The sequence below is a fragment of the Zymoseptoria tritici genome, chromosome 9 (genome assembly GCF_000219625.1).
Source record: "Zymoseptoria tritici IPO323 chromosome 9, whole genome shotgun sequence".
In the NCBI taxonomy this organism is placed as follows: domain Eukaryota; kingdom Fungi; phylum Ascomycota; class Dothideomycetes; order Mycosphaerellales; family Mycosphaerellaceae; genus Zymoseptoria; species Zymoseptoria tritici.
In genome coordinates, this window is record NC_018210.1 from 877,619 (window position 1) to 898,886 (window position 21,268).

Below are 21,268 nucleotides of genomic sequence, written 5' to 3' on the forward strand. Positions count from 1 at the left end.
AGTTCATTACCATCAGCCTGGGTGAAAGCAGACGCAGACAGCGGACGGAGAGACCAGATGATGACTTGAAATGAAAGACTCACTTGCCTTATATGCGGACCATGTATAGATCCGCCGCAGCTTGAAATGGTCGAGCACTAGGTTCTAGGTTTCTGCAGGTTGTGTTTGCTGCAACTCCTCTTGGATCATCCCGGAACGAACAAGAGATCACCGCATTAGCATTGCATATAGACCTGGCAGCCGAGCAGGGATGTTGTCGTTGATTTGAGATCGTCAAGTTTGTCGGAACTCGGATGTTGACGACCAGGCCTCGTCGATCAATGAGATGGGATCCTCGGATCGCTCGAAGTCGGTGATCACAATCAATGGGCTCTTCGTACACTCATAATCACTGAGAACCTCACATACCATAGCATTCCAAGGCGAAGATCCAAGAAAAGATGTCGGTGGCAAGCCCGAGGTCCTTGCAATTTCGACACCGTGCAAAGCTAGACATGACACAAGTCGACCTTCGAGGGCAGATCTGCAAGGATAGTCCGCAGCTCATCGGCGTCATGGCACACCGCCTGTTATTGAGATCCTCGCCGCAATAATGCGCTCAGAGCTGAGAGACATATGCCGCGACGAGATGCAGATTGATGACACTCGAGCCTTGAGGACTGAGGACAATAATGTTGCCTTGCTGGAGGGAGCCACGGGCGATGCTTGTGCTCTCTCCCGATCACACGGGATATGTGCTTCGCAGCTTCGCAATGCGCCATGGAGGCAATGAGTGATGGTCGTGGTGATATCGCTGACACGTTGGGTGGATTCAGATGGATGTTCGATGTCGGCGAGAAGAGCAACGCGAACAGAACGCGGTCAGGTTTTCGGAGGTGGGGGCCTTTGCTGACTCATGCGCTGCAGATCTCAAAAGTTTTTGGACTCATGCCAACCAACTGGTGGGGGAGGTTGCGACTTCTTGCATTGTACGTCCATCATCTCTCAAATCGGCATGGCCACCAACGGGAACAGCAATGGCGCACCGCCAGAGCCGCACAAGATGTTTGACACCATTCTCGTCCTCGACTTTGGCTCTCAATACACCCACCTTATCACAAGACGACTCCGCGAACTCAATGTCTACTCGGAAATGCTGCCATGTACGCAGAAGCTGGCCGACTTGGAGTGGAAGCCAAAGGGTGTGATTCTATCAGGAGGGCCATATTCGGTATACGCGCCAGACGCACCCCACGTCGATCCGGAAGTTTTCAACCTCGATGTACCGATTCTGGGAATCTGTTATGGACTGCAAGAGATCGCGTGGCACAATGGCAAGGGCGTTGCGGCGGGTGAGAAGAGAGAATACGGTCGTGTGACTCTGCAAGTCCAGCGTCACAGCGGCAAGGCTGCACACATCGATCGCCTGTTTGAAGGCTTGGAGGACGGCTTCGAGGTCTGGGCATCACATGGCGACAAGCTCTCTAGCATGCCGGAAGGATTCTCAACGATCGCTACGAGCACAAACGCACCGTATGCTGGTATCGCTCATGAAACTAAGAACCTCTACGGAATTCAATTCCACCCGGAAGTTACCCATACACCCAAGGGCAAGCAGGTTATTGAGAACTTCGCGGTCAAGATCTGCGGAGCGGAGACAAATTGGACCATGGGCAAGTTTGTCGAACAGGAGGTGAAGAGAATCAGAGCATTGGTTGGAGAGAAGGGACAAGTTATTGGCGCAGTCAGTGGAGGGGTCGATTCTACCGTCGCAGCGAAGCTTCTGCAAGAAGCCATTGGCGATCGCTTCCACGCCGTATTCGTGGACAACGGCGTCATGCGATTGAACGAGGCAAAGGAGGTAGAGGAGACACTCACAAAGGGATTGAATGTCAACCTTACGGTTGTCGACGCGAGTAAGCTCTTCCTCGGCCGCCTCAACGGCGTTTCGGATCCGGAAACCAAGCGCAAAATCATCGGCAACACTTTTATCGACATTTTCGAGGAGAAAGCAAAAGAAATCGCCGAAGCCCAAGAGAACACTGCCCGCGCCGGAAAGATCGAATGGTTCCTTCAAGGCACACTCTACCCCGATGTGATCGAGTCCATCTCTTTCAAAGGCCCCAGCGCAACCATCAAGACCCACCACAACGTTGGTGGCCTCCCCGAGAAAATGGATCTCAAACTCATCGAGCCTCTGCGAGAATTGTTCAAGGACGAAGTCCGCAAACTCGGCACCGAGCTGGGCATACCCGAAGATCTCGTCTGGCGACACCCCTTCCCCGGTCCTGGAATCGCCATCCGCATCATTGGAGAAGTCACACCCGACCGAATTCGCATCGCACAGGAAGCCGACAAGATTTGGATCTCGGAGATCAAGGAGGCGGGATTCTACCGCGAGATTTCGCAAGCATATGCGGCGGTATTGGGCGTCAAGAGTGTGGCTGTGGTTGGTGATCAGAGATTACATGGCGAGATTATCCACCTAAGAGCAGTGCAGACGACGGATTTCATGACGGCGAATGTATTTACGGGCGCGCCAATGGAGTGGTTCGCTAAGGTGTCGGATCGGATTGCCAATGAGGTGCAGGGCGTGGCGAGAGTCGTCTATGAGACTACGAGTAAGCCGCCGGCGACAATCGAGTTGGAGTAGGTGGTCGGATGCGAGGAGAGTGTGAAGGCGTTGCGGTTTGGGCGTGGGACGAATATCAAAGAACTTTCGACTGGCGGGGCCGGCAACCACAAGAAATCACTCAAGAATGCCCCCAATCGCTGGCACTCTTGTTGTTGGGTCTCGAACGAGATGCACTGCTAGGGCTATAGAACTAATCTCGAGGGACAGCGGTCTGTTCCCTGGTACGCTGAGATGGCCAGCTGTCCGCGGGATTGCGGTTGGGTTTCTATGATGACTGCCCTTTACAAGAGGGACAACCTCACCGTAGAAGGGATAGTAAGAGCTCAACGGATCGGTCTATACCGGAGACAACAGCCAACGTCCGGCTGGTGAGCCGTGCATGGCAAAACTTACAATCTTGGTTACTTCCTCGAGCCCACCGTCGATTACCGAGCCTACCCATACACCGAATGCTAGACCGGAATTAGCGACAGCGCACCTCGCATTGGAGCCTGCGGTGCTAGACACAATTATGCCAACCTTTTGAACGAGACTATGCCTCACGCGCTCGGGTATCGTACGTCCGTCGCTGTCCTCGCGAGCTCGGGCTCCTTGGTACTCACATCCCTCGTTGTTCGCTTTGCGCGTCACCTCGCAAAGGCTCACAACTTCGGCTCGCCTGTACATAGACAATTTGAGTTGCCGGACTTTGGCTGAATAGTCGGCGTTTGAGGTGGGCTCGGTACTCGAGGGTGTCACCTCACCAATGCGACGGTGATCTAGACCATGTCACATTCAAGGCACCCCCTTGACCGACAACATTAAGGGATCGGTCACCTATCAAACATTCAGAATTAACATCTCGACCGTCACTGGACCGATTGCCCCGAATTGAATCTTGACAGATAGCTGCGAGTCGTCGCTATCAAAGAGTGTAGACTTTGTGAAGTCGATCAGCCGAGCAGCAGAAACATTATTTGCTTTGAGTTGCTGAGCACGATCCGTTAATTCTGTCGGTCAAGGGGCACCCGTGTGAAGCACGGGTCTAGGCCTTGCAAGCGCTGAAAGGCCGTCAGAACGAGCATTCCAAACCTGGTGTTTTCCTGGGGTTTCCCTGGGGTTCGCAGTCACCATCGGCGCTGCGACGTGACTGTAGCAGCGGCTTTTGGGCCGTTGAACTGGGCTATCCTGGCTTCAGCAGTCCGATCAACCCGGACCTCTTGGTGGTGATGCTCAACGGAGCGGACAGATGTTTAAAACTATTAAAGACCCTGCCTTCGGTCTGAATCCCCTCTCGTCGTTCCTATCAAGTGGCTATCACAAAGACCTATTCCTCCGCTTCGCCACCACCGCTTCCTGTCTTGGATCAACACCGACGACACTATCCCATCGCGGGTGAGAGTACATTCCATCAACTAGGCTAGAACCTACCCCAACAACAACATCAAGATGAAGCTTTCAATCACCGGCGCAATTTTTGGCCTTGGTCTGCTTACTCCCGTCGTCATGGGCTACCTCCATGTTCATTACCATGTCTGCGCTCGGTCAGAGTCCCACCAGTTCTATGACCAGTGTGACTTCAAAAACGCCGGCGCCATCTGCGTACAACTCTCCCACACCGCCTTTCCCAATCTGTATACTAATGCTGGCTCTCAGGCTACCGGTATAACCAGTGTTGACGAGCTACACTGCGACACAAACTATCCCAACTTTCCGGACGAGTGGCACATCGCCAAGTGGACGGACCCAAGGAAAAGCTGTACGGTGAAAGATGTTCATGGCGGGCCGGATGTTGCTGGCCAATTGGCTTGCGTTTATGATTGATGGAATAATGGGTGGATGCGCCGTGCTGGCATGCACTATTCAATGATGTTCGTCTTGCGATTGGCCACTTGCTGCATTCGTGCGCAGACATCGAATAGTCGGCATGTATCTCTTCGAGATGGTGAAGTTTGGGAATGTAATGGATGAGTTGAGATTGATGGCGGAATCGAATTGCTCCATTTTAACAATATCGCTCTCATCAGTGCAGGAGTCGTTCACCTCGCCATAGCAGTCGTGTGAGGCACACGGCCAAGAGTCTTCGGCTGTCTGCTTGCTTCCACAACTCTATATCAGCCCGCTAGAGCCGTTGACGTCGACGCTAGACTAACAAGACCCTTCGGACTTCGGTACGACATCACCTCGTCCGGACTCGTCAAATCCTGTTTGTTCGCGTTCCGACTACCTTGTCTCGACATCTTCTTCGAGCGCTTTACCAGATCTCCCGAGTCAACGTCAGCAGAAGACTGCCTCCTCCGAGTCAACGCAGAACAACATCCATCGTCTCTTGGCTACATCAGTCTTGACACGTCCCTCAGGCCATCGCTTTGGCCTCAATCGCCATTTGCCAGTGAGCTTCAGTTGCCAGACTTCAGCACAAACGGAACGACGCTAGACCGATCAAGCTATAATGGATCATTTGAAGAAGAGGCTGCGTGGCTTCGGCGGAAGGTATACTGAAACATTCGGTGTCCGTCTGTGACCGATAGAATGAGCTGATTCTCGACTTCCAGTGGCTCCGGCGGTGATGCCCAGCAGGCTGATGGGAGTCTCAAAGGGAGAGCTAGGGTAAGGCATGACAATCATCCGCCTCCTGACGATTACAGCATCGTACAATTGCATGATCCACGTTCGCCATGCTGATCGTATGGCAGAACTTCCTTTCCAATCTACAGCAGCAAGCAGGGAACTCTCAGACTCCCTTGTCTAACAATATGTACGTTGCTGGACCTCCACCTGGCCACGACGTAGCCCGACCACCGCCTCCTCAGACCCGCACAGGAGAGCCCGTCATCCCCAAATTGAAAGGAACACCCCAAGTTGTCGGTCTTGCTGGTGATTCCGGCCTCAACCGCGACTCCGGCGGCTCTTGTCGATTTGGTGACCGCATCCTGTGGACCTATCGTGACACCCAACTCTGCGCTCCCGATGGAAGCCCACAAGAACTGCCCATAATAACCAGTACAGGAAGCTGGTCTGATCTCGAACCCGGCGGCGGACCGAAGCTCGAAGGAGTCGGGAACAGAGACCCACTAAAGACCACAGTCCACCACCAATACGGCGACAACCACATCAACAACTGCGAGTCCGCCTACTTCCCGATCCACACTCACGGCACCGGCCGCGTAGCCGGCAACCGCGAAGACGGCAGCCGCCACCCTTTCTGGCCCGACTCGCCTCCTCTCGTCGTCTCTCACCCCAACACCCCAATCGTAGCCTACACCTGGATCAAAATCGAACACATCAAAGGCCTCGAAGATCTCGCCAAGAGTCCTCCTACAACTCTATATCGCACCACTCAATCCTCGTCCTCCGACCGCAACGCCCTTCCCGAACCCAAAATCGTCGACCCAAACTTCTGGAAAGAAGGCGAGATCCCCTATGGCGTCTACGGAAACCTTCTCTGGGAAGGCTACGCATTCCTCTACGCTCACTTTGACGACACAACCGCTCTCGCCCGCGTTCCCGCTTCCGCCATTGAAGACCGGAGTGCGTACGAGTACTTTGTCAACGGAGCGTGGACATCCGCCCTCCCCAGCCGAGATACCCCAGGATTGAATATCGAGAACTCCAACGCTGGTGGGCAAGGGACATACTTCTTCCACCCACCGTGGGATTGCTTTGTCTGGATTGGAGGCTCCATTTTCCCCGGTGCTGCGATGTTCATTTGTACGGCTCCAGATCCTACGGGGCCGTGGAAAAATCATGATAAGTTTTGGGAAGGGCCGGGTGGGAATGGAGGACTGCCGGCATATAGTGTGCAGGCGCATCCGGGGATGGCGAGGGAGGGGGAGAATGTGGTGTGGGTTACATATACGAAGACGGATAAGGCGGAGCAGACGGATGCTTATAGTACGCCGTTAGTAAGGGTTGAGTTTGAATGAGGCAGTCGAGTTAGAAGACGGACCCAAGATTCGAAGCGGTGCAATGCTTGTCAGTACATCTCGCTGAAGCCTTCCTAGATCTCCAATATCGCCCTCCCGCATTCAAAGCTTCCTCATCCCCATCTTCATCATCGGACTCTCCTTAAAACTCCAATACTCCATCGTCATCTCCGCACTCTTCACACTCATGCTCGTCGCCTCCGCGCCCCGTCTCGCCACCTCCCCACTATACCCCTCCACCATATCCCCCAACCCCAACTCCCCTTGCTCCACCATCTCCAACCCCGCCACCAAATTCGCCACGTCCTGAATCGCATTATTCAGTCCTTGCCCGCGGAACGGCAACATCGGATGCGCCGCGTCACCCGCCAAGGTGATCCGTCCACCGTGCGTGGGCCAGGGTTCAGCCGTCCAAGTCGCGAGCGTAAGGGGCGTGAAGACGGCGTCTGGCGGTAGATGGGCGATCACGGAGCGGTAGGGTTCGTGCAGGTCCTTACTCTTCGCTACGATCAAGTCCCTCAATTCCTCGGACGTGGGGGTGCTGGAGGGCGGTTCTCCGCGCCAGCAGGCGAAGAAGTAGAAGACCCAAGTCGCAGGATCATTGGGATCGGGAACGTCTTGCATAGAGATGAAGAGGAAGATCTCCGGGTGCACCATCATGCTGAAGGTTGGATGGGTGGAGTCGCGGATTTGCTTGTTGAGTTCGGGGGTGGGGTAGGAGAAGACGCTGGAGATGGAGATGCTGTTGGACATGGGCGCGGTGAGGGCTGAGGGGGAGTTGTCGAAGAGGAGGGAGCGGATGATGGAGCGGGGCCCATCGGCGCCAACGAGGAGGCGCCCGGTGGAGGATGTATTGTTGGTGAAGTGGGCTGTGACGGTGTCGTCGTCGTTGTAAGTGATCGACTCCAGTTTGTGGTCGAACTGCGCGGCCAGTCAGTACACGAACAAGTACCAAATAAAAAGCAAGGACCACCCACCTTCACATCAACCCCCTCCAACAACCATCCCCTCATCTTCCTCCTACTAACCCTAACCACTCCCCCCTCCTCCTCCAACTCCTTCAAACACCCACCCTCATACCCATCAAAAATCCTCGCCCCATTAAACGGAGCCTTCGTAGGATCCAGACTCGGATCCACCGCCGATTCCGCCACGAATCGGTCAAACAGCTCCTTGGGCAAGAGTTCCTGCAGCAAAGGTATGCTCCAGTGGACGGCCATGTTCCACTCGCGGAGCCGAGTGCGGTGCGTGGTGGGCGACTCGGCGTCGTAGATGAGGTGGGGGATGGAGATGTGGCGGAGGGCGTGGGAGAGGATGAGGCCAGTGAGGCCGGCGCCGATGATGAGGATTGGAGGGTTGGTTGCGGTGGACATGGTTGTGGAGAGGGTTCGGGAGTTCGTGCTGTTGGATGTGAAGGTGGAGGTGTAGAAAAGCTCTCAAGCTGGTCAGTCGCAAGAGGTCTTGGAGGGGCTTGTGTAGGTAGTAGCTATTGTGCGCGTGAGAGATTTGGTGAGTCTGTTGAAGGAAGCGTCATCGACATGGACATCCTTCATATGTTCACCGCCACTCGGCAGCTTTGGTAAAACGCCAGGATCCGAAGTCACACTGCGATCGTCTACCCTTGCGAACTTTGTTATCCACTCGGCCAACGACACGGACAAGGATGCCCGGGTAAGCACTCAGGCGCACTCCATGATCTGCAATTGCACCATGCCGGGACACCTGCATTCGGACGATCGTGCATTGTTGCATAAAGATAGACAGCATAGCGACGGTTCAGCCTACTCTTCCGTCTCCATACACCACCTCACAATCCTCCCAAACCCTTCATCCTGGCCGCGCTTCTATCCTCTCTCACCGCCTGCACTCTGATCCCGATCAACAGAAGTCGAATTGCGCAGCCTCTTATCTTGTTCCTTCTTCTCTGCATCACCGCTGGCGCGAGCTTGATCATTCGCGACCGTGTCGCGCCGCGGACCATCATCTTCTTCGTTATCGACATCATTGCCAGCAGCTGGAGGAAACGCAGACATGCCCGCAGCGTGCTCTTGCACGGAAGCAGAGTCCTCCACACCGTCAAAGTCGGACGGAGAGCGCCCCTGCGAAGCCACATATGATATAGACCGCAGAATCGAGCTGCGAACAAACGACGTGGACCCAAGTCGTGGTCCAGAACTCAGCGACCTCCGGGAAGACGGCCTCTTTGTACCCAGCGTGGTCGCACTTTCTGATCTTGAGGAACCTTGGCTTCTCCTTTGAACGACAGGCGAAGAAAGTCGTTCGCCACGCGGGCCTGGCGAGCTATCCTGACGATTCTGTAAAATTGTGGAGATAGGAGGCATATTCTCTTTCGCCGTGGGCGGCTCCATTGGGGCAGGAGCGGAGGAAGGAGCGGCTGTTCCCTTAAGTTTGGGCCGTGGCCACTCCTCCTGCGTCGGTTCCATGGACAGCAGCGGCGGCGTCGTCTTGATACCTGGGTCGATGCGGTCGACGCTAGACAATGACGACTGTCTTGTGCTTTCCAATCTGAACAGATCGCCTCGCAGCTCCCGGTGTGTCTTGCGTATATCATCCCATCTTGAAGCGATTCCGAGGGTTTCGCGCTTCCTCGCTGCGGCGCGACGTCTGCTGGAGACGATATGCTGCGCTCTGCTCTTGGACAGTCGACCGATCACAGTACGAAAAGAACGAACCCATAAGTCTTCCCTAGTCAATGGCGCTTCGATCCTCTTCGAGGGGTCCTCCTCGAACTGGTCCGCACCCTCCGTCGGGGCGTTCAAGCGCAGCTCTCCAAACGGCCCGACATCGACACTTGCCATCCTACCGCCTCTTCGTTTCGCAGGATCTCCACTCCTCCCAAACTTCACAGGTCGCCAGTCAAAGTACGATGTACTGTCACCACCATCGAAAATGGGGTCTGGGCCCCAAGCTCCCTCGGCGCCGATGTCATCCTGACCTGGCTGCTCGAAAACAATCTCGGCGTCGCTACCGTTGCGGGCGGCGGTTTCGGAAGTTCCATCCTCATCGATTGCATCCGGAATCCTCACACCACCAGCAGTCTTCGACAAAGAAAGACTGAACGACCACCTTGGGTTCACAAGCGACGGACGGGCTGGACGAGATGCGCGTCCGGCACGAGACGAGCTAGGCTGCGAAGTTGAACTCGGAAGTGGAATTACGGCATGACCATATGGTGTCAGCTGGCGGTGTTGCAGCCGAGGAGTCGGAGGTGGTCCAGCAGTTGGGCGCCATTTGGAGTCGTTGATTGGAGCGGATATCGATCGCTGGAGAAGTGGACGCGCCATAATGGGTGTTGAAGGCCGGTCGGTCTCCTCCGGCTGGATTTGCGCTTCCTCGCGAATGTACTTGCTCGGATGTGAAAGCGGCGTCGAAGCAGAGGATTCTGTATCGCTCTGCTTCCATTCAACAGGTAACGTGCCCCTTCGCATCAGATCTTGTCGTTTCTCCTTTGCACCTCTCGGCTCCGAGTGAAGATCCCTACGAATCGCCTCCCACCTTCCATCAGCGGTAACAGTCCAAAACGTCCACTCATCCAGACCAAACTCCACATCCGCAGTGCGTAGCATCCTTTTCTTTTCAGTGGTGGAAATAATAGTGTACCAGCGTTCAGTCTGCAGTTGGACCCGCGTTGTGGGCTCGTCCGGGACGAACATGGCAAGTTCGGTCGGATGAGCTGCGCGAGTGGGATGTGCTGGTTGGGAGAGAATGAGTTGGATTGACGGTCGTTTCGGGAAGGGTTTTCGTCGGAAGGTAGTTTGTACAGAGGCTCGGCGGTAAGATGGAGGTTGGCGCTCTGGGTGAGATACACGGCTTTGGGGAGGGCGTTGAGCTTTGCGGTGTGGCGCTTTTGGCACAGAGCGCGATGCTTTGCGAGACGCCTTGAACGGCTTCGGCCCCGTCCGGTGGGTGGCCGAGACGGCAGATGGAATCCCCGGAGTTGCGGCTTCAGCAATCGTCGTAGTCGTGGCGGGCCGGTTTCGGCCAACAGCCGTCGACATTCTCCGGATGTTGCCAACGACACTCGGCCTCCCTACGGTGCTTCTTCCAAGAGAAAGTCCGGCTGTCCAGACCACACTAGCCGCCCGACTTAACCTTCTGCCAACCATCCTTGTAAAAGTTTCCTTCTTCTCCTCCAACATCAAGTCCTCGCGGCCTACTTGATCCACGTTGTCATTCGTGATTCTGACACCCCTTGCCCAATTTCTCCTCAGCACTCTCTCCCTCTCCCAAAGTCTGGTGCCTCTCAGCACGCGCATCCAGTCTCCTTGCTCCTCGCCAGACCGCGCTCCTCTTGGTGGAAACTTTGTCTCTGTACTTTGCACTAAGCCAAAACTGGGACGTTGAGTCATCGAGATCCGCCCGCCTGATAGCGCCGGGAGAGACATCTGAAAAGAATACGGAAGACGTTTCTGGAATTCAACTGCGGGTCGCCCAGCTTGGAGAAGTCGCAGGCGCTCCTGAGGACACAGCGTCCACGATGGGAGAGGTAGAGATGGTAGGATCGTGCGGCGGCAGTGGAGGCAAGATTCGTCGTAAACGTTGTGGATAGCAGGAGCGAGAGCCAACTGTGGGGGGCGAGGCGAAGTAGCAGCTCCATCACGATCCGGAATTACAGCAGCCGAAGTTGATATAGATAGTCCGTGGAAAAGCGTGTCCGGCGCAGTTACAAGGGCGTCAAAGACCTGCTCTTGCTCAATCCGCAGTTGGAGCAGCCGATCGGCCTTGATTTGGAGCAGTCGGCCAGCTTCCAGTTGCGCCAGGGCATCGCTGCCCGTAGGCTGTGCTGATCTGCGCCAGGGGAACCTCACGCTATTGCGCAGATTCCACATCGAATGAGATGTCGTGTCGGGCTTTGGATGCCGTGATCCCTCATTGCCTCGTCGTCGCACACCCTTCCGCGCCGCTGGTTCATTCAACGGCCAAGTCAAAGGGCGAAGCGGATGTCCCGGAGTCTGCGTGAAGAATTTTACCACCTCCTTTCCTAGTACCAATATTCTTGAATCCGCTGGTATCACGTATCGCTTCTTCTCCTTCGCCCTCAAGGCCGCCAGATCTTCAGCGGCGATGCCTGTCCTTGCGTGGTTCTTGGTCGAAGCCATTGCCTCCTAGGGCTTGTAACGATCATGTGGGCGGTGAGCACGGGCCTTGCGGCGGAGCAGCATCGCAGAGATGTGAGGTTGCGGCGTCTGAATAACGGTCGCACCGATGAGAAGGCGCGGCGCTGTATGAGTAATGTTGGCACCATCAATAGGTGGGACAGATGTTGGTTGTAAGAATGTATATCTGCGATCCGCCTTGATGTCCTGCTAGGAATTGCGCCTGCGGGAGGCTTTCGGTAGAAGTGTCGTTCTCTCACTCGGGATGTCCTGCTCATCCTCACTGGCGTAGTTACTGGCATCTCCCTCCTTGCTCCTTGACCAGTATCTGACAGCCATCACGAGCAATACCACTTGCAGGGCACCCGTCACGATGTAAACCAACCATGTGCTCCAGCCCTCCCAACCAACTCTTTGCCATAGCGAAAAGGCGAAAAGGAAAGCACCCGGTGCTTGTATGACCAGTGTTCCCATCGACAGACTCTTCAGATCTTTCAGCACCCATGTGTAGTAGATTTGTGGAAGGTACTGCACACCGGCCAGCACACCGCTGACGGTACCCAAGGCGTCCGCCCAGATTTGTGTTTTGCTGGGAATTCGGAAGACCAGCACCAGAGAGACCATCAGCACGGCGAAGAGCGAGACGAAGATGCTAGCTCCGACGATCAATTGATCCGATCGCTTCGCTGGGTTGCTGTGGGTCAATGATGCAGTCGAAGCGGTGAGGTCCTGCACTTCGGCCTCACTCCGTGGGAAGAAGACCAGGAACAACAAGACAATGATCATGAAGGACGTAAACTGTACTCCGATTTGTGCCACGCCCAGAAGTGCAGCCGCACAAGCTCCACCTTCCAGCTCTTTGCAGCAGCTCATATCTCGTCGACTGGCGGGTAGGACAAGAATGTTCGCAATAGCAGCGATGGAACTGATGCCACCGAGAAGCACCCACCATGGCGATAGGCCTTCGGAGGAGCGTCGAGCGAAGATCTTGTAGTGTTGCGGAAGGTAGGAGATGAGTATACCGATCACCAGTACGCTGGCGAGGGTGACGGGGAACCAGTGAGGGTGGGCGAGATGCTCGCAGTGTGGTTGGAGGTCTTCCATGGCGAGAGACATGGCGGCGTTGGTGGCGATGGTAGGTGTAGAGAGTGATGTTCTCACATGGTGATGTTATTGTCGGAGAAGAGACGAGGAAGAGGAGACGAAGAGGTTGGAAGCTGCAGCTGATGATTGATGATGCTCAGCTTGGGCAGCTTGGACGACAACGTGGGGGGAATCGAGCCTCAATTTTGACCAAGTCCCCCGCCAAATGTGAGTGAATGAATGTTTCTACACCACATCTTGGTCTCGTGGGAAGGTCTCATGCACACGATGGGAGACTCACATCTCCTTCAGCTTCCTCAGGAGTTACTCTTACTTTGGCACGCTCACCGGACAGAGATTCTGATCTCAGCAGGCTTCCTTGTTGCCATTGTGCGACTGACATTGCATTGGAGAAGCACGAAGACCAAGGCCATCTTGACACCGCCGCTCGGGTCTCCTGTCACCGAGAAGCCCATACGATTTCCTGAAGTCGTTCAAGAGAAGACAGTACCCACAGCACAGCCTGTCAAGACGAATGGACCTCGTCGAGTGAAAGGTGTGAAGAAGGTCAAGAAGCAAGAGCAAGCAAAGGATGAACGACCTCCCATCGACAAGATACAGCCCTACATCTTCTACTTTACCCTTGGAGGCTCGACGAAAGCATACGCCGAAAAGCTTGCCGAGTCTTTTATCCTTCCCGACGCCAAAGACCGCGTCCTACCACCACAGGTACACGACTTGACCGACATCGACTACGACGACTTCTTCATTTCACCACCCAAGTATGACAGTCCAGGCACTGCCGCTTTCTACACGATCCTCATTCCATCTTACAACATCGACACCGAACTACACAACTTCCTCTCCCATCTCCAAGAAACACATCATGACTTCCGGATTGATACCGCTCCTTTGCAGACACTGGCTGGATACAGTGTCTTTGGTTTCGGCGATATGCAAGAGTGGCCTACAGAACAAGAAGGATACTGTGTGCAGGCGATTGAGGTGGACAAATGGATGGCAAAGCTGACAGGGAAGAAGAGAGCATATCCATTGGGCATGGGAGATGTCAAGGACGATGTCGAGTTGAGGTTGGAAGAATGGCGGAGAGGAGTGCAAACGATTGTCGATGATCTCAGTCAAGGAAAAGGATTGGGGGAGGGTGTCCCTGGAAGTGGTGATCCGATCGAGAGTGAAGACGAGGCCGACGAAGACTACGACGATGGAGAGACATTGATCACGATCACGGCCGACCTCGAAGACATCCGAGCACCTATTCCTGTCGATTTCACCACCTCCAAGAAATCAACATCTACCACTACCGGCCCTCCGAAAGAAATGGTCCCAGTGAACTCTCCGACCTTCAACTCCCTCACCAAACAAGGCTACTCCATAATCGGCACCCACTCGGGGGTCAAGATCTGCCGCTGGACCAAATCCGCCCTCCGCGGCCGCGGCTCCTGCTACAAATACTCTTTCTACGGCATCGCCTCCCACCGCTGCATGGAAGCCACGCCCTCCCTCTCCTGCTCCAACAAATGCGTCTTCTGCTGGCGCCACGGCTCCAACCCTGTCGGCACAACATGGCGCTGGCAAGTTGACCCACCCGAGCAAATCTTCGAAGGCATACTCGCAGCCCACTACAAGAAGATCAAGTCCCTCCGCGGCGTACCCGGCGTGCGATCTGAACGGTTCGCCGAAGCCATGCGTGTCCGCCATTGCGCTCTGAGTCTCGTCGGCGAACCAATCTTCTACCCACACATCAACCAACTCTTGGCTATGCTCCACGCACAACACATTTCCTCCTTTCTCGTCTGCAATGCGCAGCATCCCGCCCATCTTGCGGCTTTAGGACCCGTCACCCAACTCTACGTCTCCATCGACGCTTCCAACCGCGACTCGTTGCGGAAAATCGACCGTCCTTTACATCGAGACTTCTGGGAACGGTTCTGCGATTGCATGGACATCCTCCGCCAGAAGCGCTACTCCCACCGTACCGTCTTTCGCCTTACGCTCGTCAAGGGCTTCAACATCGCCGACGAAGTCGCAGGATACGCGGATCTTGTGCAACGTGCACGACCGGGATTCATCGAAGTCAAAGGCGTGACCTATTGCGGGACGTCCACTTCCGCAGGTGCGGGCCTAAGCATGGCCAACGTCCCGTTCTGGGAAGAGGTACAAGAATTTGTGCTCGCGTTGGCAGCGGAGTTGAAGACGAGAGGTGTGCAGAATGATGGCATGGAGTATGGACTGGCTGCAGAACATCAGCATAGTTGTTGTGTGTTGTTGGCGGATAAGGAGAGGTTCTACCGGGAAAATGCTGCTGGTGAAGGGAAGTGGCATACTCTGATCGACTATGAGAAGTTCTTCAAGCTGGTGGAAATGGGTGGCGAGTTCAAGGCAGAAGATTACGTGAGTGCGGAGCCGACAGCGGATTGGGCAGGCTGGGGTAGGGGTGGGTTTGATCCGAGGGATGTGAGGGTTGATCGGAAGGGCAGACCGATTGAGCAGAAAGATGAAGGCAGGGTCGTGGAGATATGAGTCGTTATATCCAAGAGACATGAGTTCTGCTTCATCTACACAAACGTCCTTACACAATCCATTCGTCTTGGCGTTGTCTCATGACAGCTGTAGCACGGCAGCTGCAGTACCTTGATGGACATGGAATCCCAAAGTTATGCCCTCGTCAAGCAACTTCCCTTCTACATCGAACATTCAACTTCCATTTTCCGAGTTCCTGAAGAGACCCTAGCACGTTGGGCACGCCATCTCGGCTGGACTTGACCATCAGTATGCCGGCTGACTGTTCCACAACGGTCGGACATGCAATCCCGGCACTTGAGCCTGTTCACACTCCAACGTCCCTCCCTTCGTCAGAAGTCCGAAGGTCGTCCGAGTATTTGAGAAGCGCTGTGGCCAAGAGAAGATGTCGTCGGCTAAGAGCCTAGAAGACGTGGAAAAAGACCCTTCCCCTCCTCGAACATATACCACGGCGACAAAAGCACAGCAACCCCACCGCGCAGGAAACCCGGAGCACAGCTTCGATGCAGATGCGGACGGCAGACACACGTCAGCAGCTGTCAAATGAAAGCTACCACTCCAGCGGGGAACCATTGCCAATTTTGGTGTCATCGAAGCCGTCGGTTCCCCGACCTTTAACCACCTTAGCCGTTCAACACAGCCCGACTAGTGATCGGTCAGCGACCTTCATAGAGAACTCCCCGTTGGGCCGAGCTCCTAGACTCCGAGAGGTGGCCAGCTCATTATTACGTCGGCGGTATGACTTCTCTTGGACTTCACTTCTGTTTCTTTCACTCGTTAGGACATATACTCAAATCGAAAACATGTCGACTACTAACACAGCTCCCCCCTTTGGTCTCGACTTGATCAACCAAGCGCCCGAGGTCAGATGGCATACATATCGAACATAAGACCAGATCCGAGGCTAATACATATCACAGGGCACAAAGCTATGGGTACGACTACACTCCACATCCAGAAAAGCAAAACCCAATCTGATCGTTCCCAGCTCCTCCACTGCGGTAACCTCGAAGCCGACCAAGGCTGGTTCACCCGCGGCGGCGGCACAAGCACAGCATCAAACCCCAAACCCGAATCCCAACGCCGCAAAGTCGTAATCATCTGCGTGCTAATCGAGCACCCAACCGAAGGCCTCATCCTCTTCGAGACCGGAGGCGGAGAAAACTATCCTGAAGGTAAGCCGCCCCTCCCATCCCCTCATATCCTCCACCTTACCCTAACAACTTCCTCCAAGTCTGGGGCGCCCCTCTAAACGACATCTTTGCCCGCGTCGACTACCAAACCGACCACGAACTCCCCACTCAAATCGCCAAGACCGGGCACTCCATCAAAGACGTCAAAGCCGTCATCATGGGCCACTTGCATCTCGACCACGCCGGCGGTCTGGAGCACTTCAAAGGCACCGATGTGCCCATCTACGTGCACGAAAAGGAACTCAAACATGCGTTTCACTCGGTCGCGACGAAGAGCGATATTGGCGTGTATCTGCCTAAGGATTTGGGGTTTGATCTGAATTGGAAGAGTTTTTATGGAGACTTTTTGGAGTTGGCGCCGGGAATCAATTTGAGGCATTCTCCGGGGTAAGTACCAGAGTGTACAAGGCCTGCAGATTCCCGAGACTGTTCCACGAGGACGCCAGCAGGTCTTACCCTGCGTCAGGTCCTCATTGTCTGGACCACAGCTAACTTATACACTTCGATTTGCTAGGCATACGCCGGGTTTGTGTATTATGCAGGTCAACTTGAAGGAGAGCGGGACTTGGATCTTCACGACGGATCAGTACCATGTTGCTGAGAACTACGAGAGTGGTAAGCCATCTACTGATCTCCTTACAAGCAGCAGCATACTTACGAATCAATCTCAGGTGTCCCCCAAGGCTGGCTTGCCCGCGATCACGACGACTGGATACGTTCGCACCAGATGATCACTTCGCTGCAGAAGGTTCGTTTCCGACAATCGAGTTTACCAGAACAAAGTTTACTGACCAGGTACCTCACAGCGAACGAACGGCAAGCTCGTCTTCGGGCACTGTGGCGATACGCTGGCGAAATACCAGATTGCGCCGCACACTTACACTTGACCGTTTACCGCGTATCATACTCCACTCGAACACATCTCCTTCCACCCAGATTCAATCCTCACCAATCGGTCCCGTGTATTTCTTAGGTTCGTTGACTGATGATGGCAGTGAATGTAGAATCTGCGAAGACGTGCTGCTGGAACCTCGATGAGGTTGGACTCCGGATCCGGGACCCTGGAAGGCGGCGGTGAGTTTAGTTTGCAGCTATGTCAAAAGCTAGCTTCTCTTCCACTCGATTGATCGTGCGAGCTCCCTTGGGGAGATCCGAGGTTAGCTAAGCTCAAATCCAATGCGCCATGCCAAGAGAGGGACTTCCTAAATTGGACATTGCCGTCAGTCTATGCACCCGAACGACTTTCAAAGCGTAGCATAAGTCTCCTTATCGACGACGGAGACAGATCATGGAACGATGATCCAGCATCATCTGCTGCAGGGCAGAACTTAATGCAAGCCACCCATGGCCGGGTACTGGAGTGTCCGGAAACAGGCCTGAAACCATTGTTCTCGGCTACTAAACCATTTGAGGTGGAGTTGAATCTCAATCATCAACCTCTGGCGCCCTCTCAACAACGTCACACGAGACAACCTCCAAGTCCGAGCTCTCAGCCGTGTACGCGGACTTGCCGGAGTCGCTTCTTCAAGTCGTGTACGCGGACTTGCCGGAGTCGCTTCACAAGGCGAAGACGGGGTATAGCTTCGCCGCGGGAGCCAAGTCCGAGGCGTGGGGGGTCAAGGCGAGTGCGGAAGGTGCTCACGAGTGGTATTTTGCGGCGGGCATGACGCCGAATGAGGCGTTACTGATCAAGCAGTTCGACGCGAAGAAGGAGGGCATGGAGAGGCGGACGCCGCATTGTGCTTTTACATCGGAGGAGGACTTTGGGCCTACGAGGCAGAGTATTGAGGTGCGGCGTTTGTGTTTTTGGGAGGATCAGCCGGCGGAATGATGGACGGACTGTGGGAAATCTGGTACTTGGCAGTACACATCTTGAATGAGCGCCGTTGGCTTGGAAGGTCCAATTCCCATATTCGTCGTTGTCAAGCAAAAGGCTGGAAGGTCAAGACCTTCGGACGGAACTGATAGAAGGGCCGAAAGCGGCAGGAGCAGCGGCCACGGCCCGAGGTCCGCGAAGCTTAAGTCCGAAGTGATTCTTTTTGCTGAGCGACTACTCCAACGACCGTCCAACTTACACAAATACTGTATGAACGCACCAACGCTTGTCTGAGTGCAGTCGACCGATATCTCTCAGCCGGAAGGCTCTCGTCAGACCGTGATCATGATCGACCCACCAGATTCCCGCAAACCCTCCTCGTCGGTCTGCCACGAGCCCCAAGACTCCCCAAAAGGACCTCTACCGACCAACATCCTTGGACATGCCACCGAGCCAGACCTCACACCAACAAATCTCAACAGGATCTACCACTCCCTCGACCGCCGCATCATCCCTCCCTTCTGGCTCCTCTACTTCCTCTGCTCCGCCGTCCGCTCAAACCCTGGCCTCGCTCAGACCATGAACCTCTCCTCCTCCCACGACATCTCCTCCGTCCTCAACCTCACTCCCCACGAACTCTCCACCGGCCTAGCGCTCTTCTACGTCGCCTATGTCATCTTCGAACTACCATCTAACTTGGCCATGTCTCGACTCTCGCCTAGCTTGTGGTTGGCGAGGATCGTGATCAGTGTTGGGGTGATTGGCATCGCGATGGTGGGTATGAAGAATGTGGCAGGGTATTATGTTCTTCGATTTCTGCTTGGCGCGGTAGAGGCGGGGATGTGGCCGGGTATGAGTTTGTATTTGACGTTGTTTTACCCGACGCATCGTATGGCGAAGAGGGTGGGGTGGTATTTTACTGCTAGTCAGGTGAGTGCGGCGGTGGTGGGATTGGTGAGCGCTGGGTTTCAGAAGATGGACGGGTTGGGAGGCCTGGAGGGTTTCAGGTGGATGTTCCTCTTATGGGGTCTGGTGACTTTTGTGGTTGGTGTTGGGCTGCTGTGGTGGTTGCCGGATCGACCTGCTGTTCCCGGAGAGGAGAAGGAAGTGAGGAGGGACGGGTGGAGAAGATGGATCCCAAGACGTAAGCCGGCGCTGGAGGGCGAGGATGCGAGAGCCCACTATGAGGAGCTGAGCATGGCGTATGCGAGGACGAAGTGGACGCTTCGAGACTTGTGGGCGGTGGTGGTCGACTGGAGGTGCTGGCCGTTGTTGATCATGTACTTCGGAGTGGTGGGCGTCGGAAATGGAGTGCAGAGCTATGGAACGGTGATCCTGAGAGCGATCAACCCCGGATTCAGTGGCGTGGAGTTGAGTCTGCTGTGCGTGTCCCTGACCACCCTCCTTACTACCACTCTGCTGACAGTACCTCCCAGATACGCTCCAATTTGGATCTGCGACCTCATAGGCATCCTGTGTATAACGCCAATCTCTGACCGCTTCCACCAACATCGCGCCCTGTGGTTCACCGTCCCAACCCTCCTGCAGATCATGGGCCTCGTAATCGCGACCTACGCCACGTCCGCACGCTGGGCGCAGTACTTCGGCCTCCTCCTCGTGGGCTTCGGTCTCGGTCCTACCGTCCCCATAACCATGACCTGGACCGCAGAGATCTTCCAGCCGCGTCATGGCGAAATTGGCGTTGCGGCTGCAGGTGCGCTGGTATCCGGGCTGGGAAATTTGGGGTCTGTGGTGACGAATTATGCGTTGTTTGCGGGTTGGCCGGAGGATAAGGCGAGGATGCCGGTGTATTTGGGGAGCAACTGGGTGATGATTGGGATTTTGGTGGTTAGTATTCTGGCGAGCTGGACGATGGAGGGGTTGTTAAGAGTCGTGGATGGCAAGGGGAGGGACGTGAAGAGGAAAGTCAGTAGCTGAATGAGCACAAGAGTTGGTCTTGAAGATCCTGATCAGTAGATGGTCGTCTGAGACTCTTTCTGTCAGCTTTGTCACAGGGTCAGGAGGGGTTTACCCGGTGCCTCAACCCAACCATCGAGCCAAAAGATGCTACACTTGAAGTGAGCGGCTCAGCTGCCTCCATTTTGTCTTCCTGCGACTGTCGCGAGCGCGCTTCCTCATGTGTAGAGATTGTGGCCGAAAGATTGCGTATTAAATGTCACTTCCTCGATGTGGAGTTGAGATTCGTCTTTACATTCACACGGCTTTTCGTCTTCCTTGTTCTTCCTCTTCTAAATACAGGTATTGAACACAGCAGTTATACAGTATGCTCTTTCTCCATTCCGATGGTCCAGATAGGGCATGCGATCGCTATTGTCGAGAAGAGGTGTGTGTTTCGGGGGTCGCGGTCGATAATGTTACAGTGGGTAATTGGAGTCGGAGGTATCGTTCGCTATGGGCGGAGTTTACTCGTTGATCTTTGCGAGGATACTGCAATCATTCTGTCAGCTTCCAGATACTCGGTTCAGATGCGAATATAGCCATCACTCACTCGTGGTCCCGGAAGATCGAGAACTCCTCCTCACCGACCTTGATCGGGCTTCCGCCGAACTAAATCCAATGTCAGCCGTTGTCGTTCCCTGGAATCTGTCTCATCGTCCTAGCCATACCTGAGGGATCAGCACACGGTCACCCGCGCTCACACCCATTGGTATCCTCTTTCCATCCTTATCCATCATGCCTGGTCCGACAGCCAACACCTTTGCCTCGTTGAGCTCCTTGACGGCAGTCTCGGGGAGGTAGATTCCGCCGGCAGTCTTGGCCTGCATCTTCGCGCGCTGGACGAGCACGCGGTCCAGAAGAGGTGCGAGGGACTTGATGGATTTGATGGCGGTAGACTGTAAGGGATCGCATTAGACTTGCGGCGAGCAATTGGAGTGATGCAAACTAACCATGATGATGTTAGGCGGAGCTGAATCTTCTGAGAACGATGAGATGGGTTTCGGGAGTGTTCAATGGGTTGTTGTAGAGGTGTGGTGGTG

At 54.8% G+C, this 21,268-nt stretch overlaps 10 protein-coding genes across 10 annotated transcripts; 7 read left to right on the forward strand and 3 right to left on the reverse strand.

Annotated features, from left to right (window-relative positions):
- Nucleotides 1-994: 994 nt before the first annotated feature.
- MYCGRDRAFT_75509 (GMP synthase (glutamine-hydrolyzing)) lies at nucleotides 995-2,632 on the forward strand (the record flags this gene model as incomplete). The annotated part of the gene is made up of 1 exon (XM_003849331.1): nucleotides 995-2,632. One exon carries the CDS (start codon nucleotides 995-997, stop codon nucleotides 2,630-2,632), a length of 1,638 nt encoding a protein of 545 aa, XP_003849379.1.
- A 1,410-nt stretch (nucleotides 2,633-4,042) lies between these two features.
- On the forward strand, nucleotides 4,043-4,417 carry MYCGRDRAFT_95697 (uncharacterized protein; the record flags this gene model as incomplete). The annotated part of the gene is made up of 1 exon (XM_003849332.1): nucleotides 4,043-4,417. The coding sequence occupies one exon, from the start codon at nucleotides 4,043-4,045 to the stop codon at nucleotides 4,415-4,417; it is 375 nt and encodes a 124-aa protein (XP_003849380.1).
- Nucleotides 4,418-5,349: 932 nt separating this feature from the next.
- MYCGRDRAFT_48124 (uncharacterized protein) lies at nucleotides 5,350-6,519 on the forward strand (the record flags this gene model as incomplete). Its single annotated transcript, XM_003849333.1, has 1 exon — nucleotides 5,350-6,519. One exon carries the CDS (start codon nucleotides 5,350-5,352, stop codon nucleotides 6,517-6,519), a length of 1,170 nt encoding a protein of 389 aa, XP_003849381.1.
- Nucleotides 6,520-6,621: 102 nt separating this feature from the next.
- On the reverse strand, nucleotides 6,622-7,892 carry MYCGRDRAFT_48057 (uncharacterized protein; the record flags this gene model as incomplete). The annotated part of the gene is made up of 2 exons (XM_003849684.1): nucleotides 6,622-7,440; nucleotides 7,497-7,892. 2 exons carry the CDS (start codon nucleotides 7,890-7,892, stop codon nucleotides 6,622-6,624), a joined length of 1,215 nt encoding a protein of 404 aa, XP_003849732.1.
- A 3,954-nt stretch (nucleotides 7,893-11,846) lies between these two features.
- On the reverse strand, nucleotides 11,847-12,740 carry MYCGRDRAFT_48009 (uncharacterized protein; the record flags this gene model as incomplete). The annotated part of the gene is made up of 1 exon (XM_003849683.1): nucleotides 11,847-12,740. The coding sequence occupies one exon, from the start codon at nucleotides 12,738-12,740 to the stop codon at nucleotides 11,847-11,849; it is 894 nt and encodes a 297-aa protein (XP_003849731.1).
- Nucleotides 12,741-13,043: 303 nt separating this feature from the next.
- On the forward strand, nucleotides 13,044-15,218 carry MYCGRDRAFT_11076 (uncharacterized protein; the record flags this gene model as incomplete). Its single annotated transcript, XM_003849334.1, has 1 exon — nucleotides 13,044-15,218. A coding segment is annotated over one exon (2,175 nt), but the record flags the coding sequence as incomplete, so codon positions are not given.
- A 216-nt stretch (nucleotides 15,219-15,434) lies between these two features.
- MYCGRDRAFT_105717 (uncharacterized protein) lies at nucleotides 15,435-16,091 on the forward strand (the record flags this gene model as incomplete). Its single annotated transcript, XM_003849335.1, has 1 exon — nucleotides 15,435-16,091. A coding segment is annotated over one exon (327 nt), but the record flags the coding sequence as incomplete, so codon positions are not given.
- Nucleotides 16,092-16,191: 100 nt separating this feature from the next.
- Nucleotides 16,192-17,389, forward strand: MYCGRDRAFT_75517 (uncharacterized protein; the record flags this gene model as incomplete). The annotated part of the gene is made up of 5 exons (XM_003849336.1): nucleotides 16,192-16,435; nucleotides 16,495-16,840; nucleotides 16,968-17,068; nucleotides 17,125-17,201; nucleotides 17,260-17,389. 5 exons carry the CDS (start codon nucleotides 16,192-16,194, stop codon nucleotides 17,338-17,340), a joined length of 849 nt encoding a protein of 282 aa, XP_003849384.1.
- A 1,207-nt stretch (nucleotides 17,390-18,596) lies between these two features.
- Nucleotides 18,597-20,207, forward strand: MYCGRDRAFT_75518 (uncharacterized protein; the record flags this gene model as incomplete). Its single annotated transcript, XM_003849337.1, has 2 exons — nucleotides 18,597-19,651; nucleotides 19,706-20,207. The coding sequence occupies 2 exons, from the start codon at nucleotides 18,615-18,617 to the stop codon at nucleotides 20,205-20,207; spliced, it is 1,539 nt and encodes a 512-aa protein (XP_003849385.1).
- Nucleotides 20,208-20,417: 210 nt separating this feature from the next.
- Nucleotides 20,418-21,265, reverse strand: MYCGRDRAFT_105721 (uncharacterized protein; the record flags this gene model as incomplete). Its single annotated transcript, XM_003849682.1, has 4 exons — nucleotides 20,418-20,717; nucleotides 20,779-20,837; nucleotides 20,897-21,124; nucleotides 21,179-21,265. The coding sequence occupies 4 exons, from the start codon at nucleotides 21,179-21,181 to the stop codon at nucleotides 20,693-20,695; spliced, it is 315 nt and encodes a 104-aa protein (XP_003849730.1).
- Between the last annotated feature and the right edge of the window lie 3 nt (nucleotides 21,266-21,268).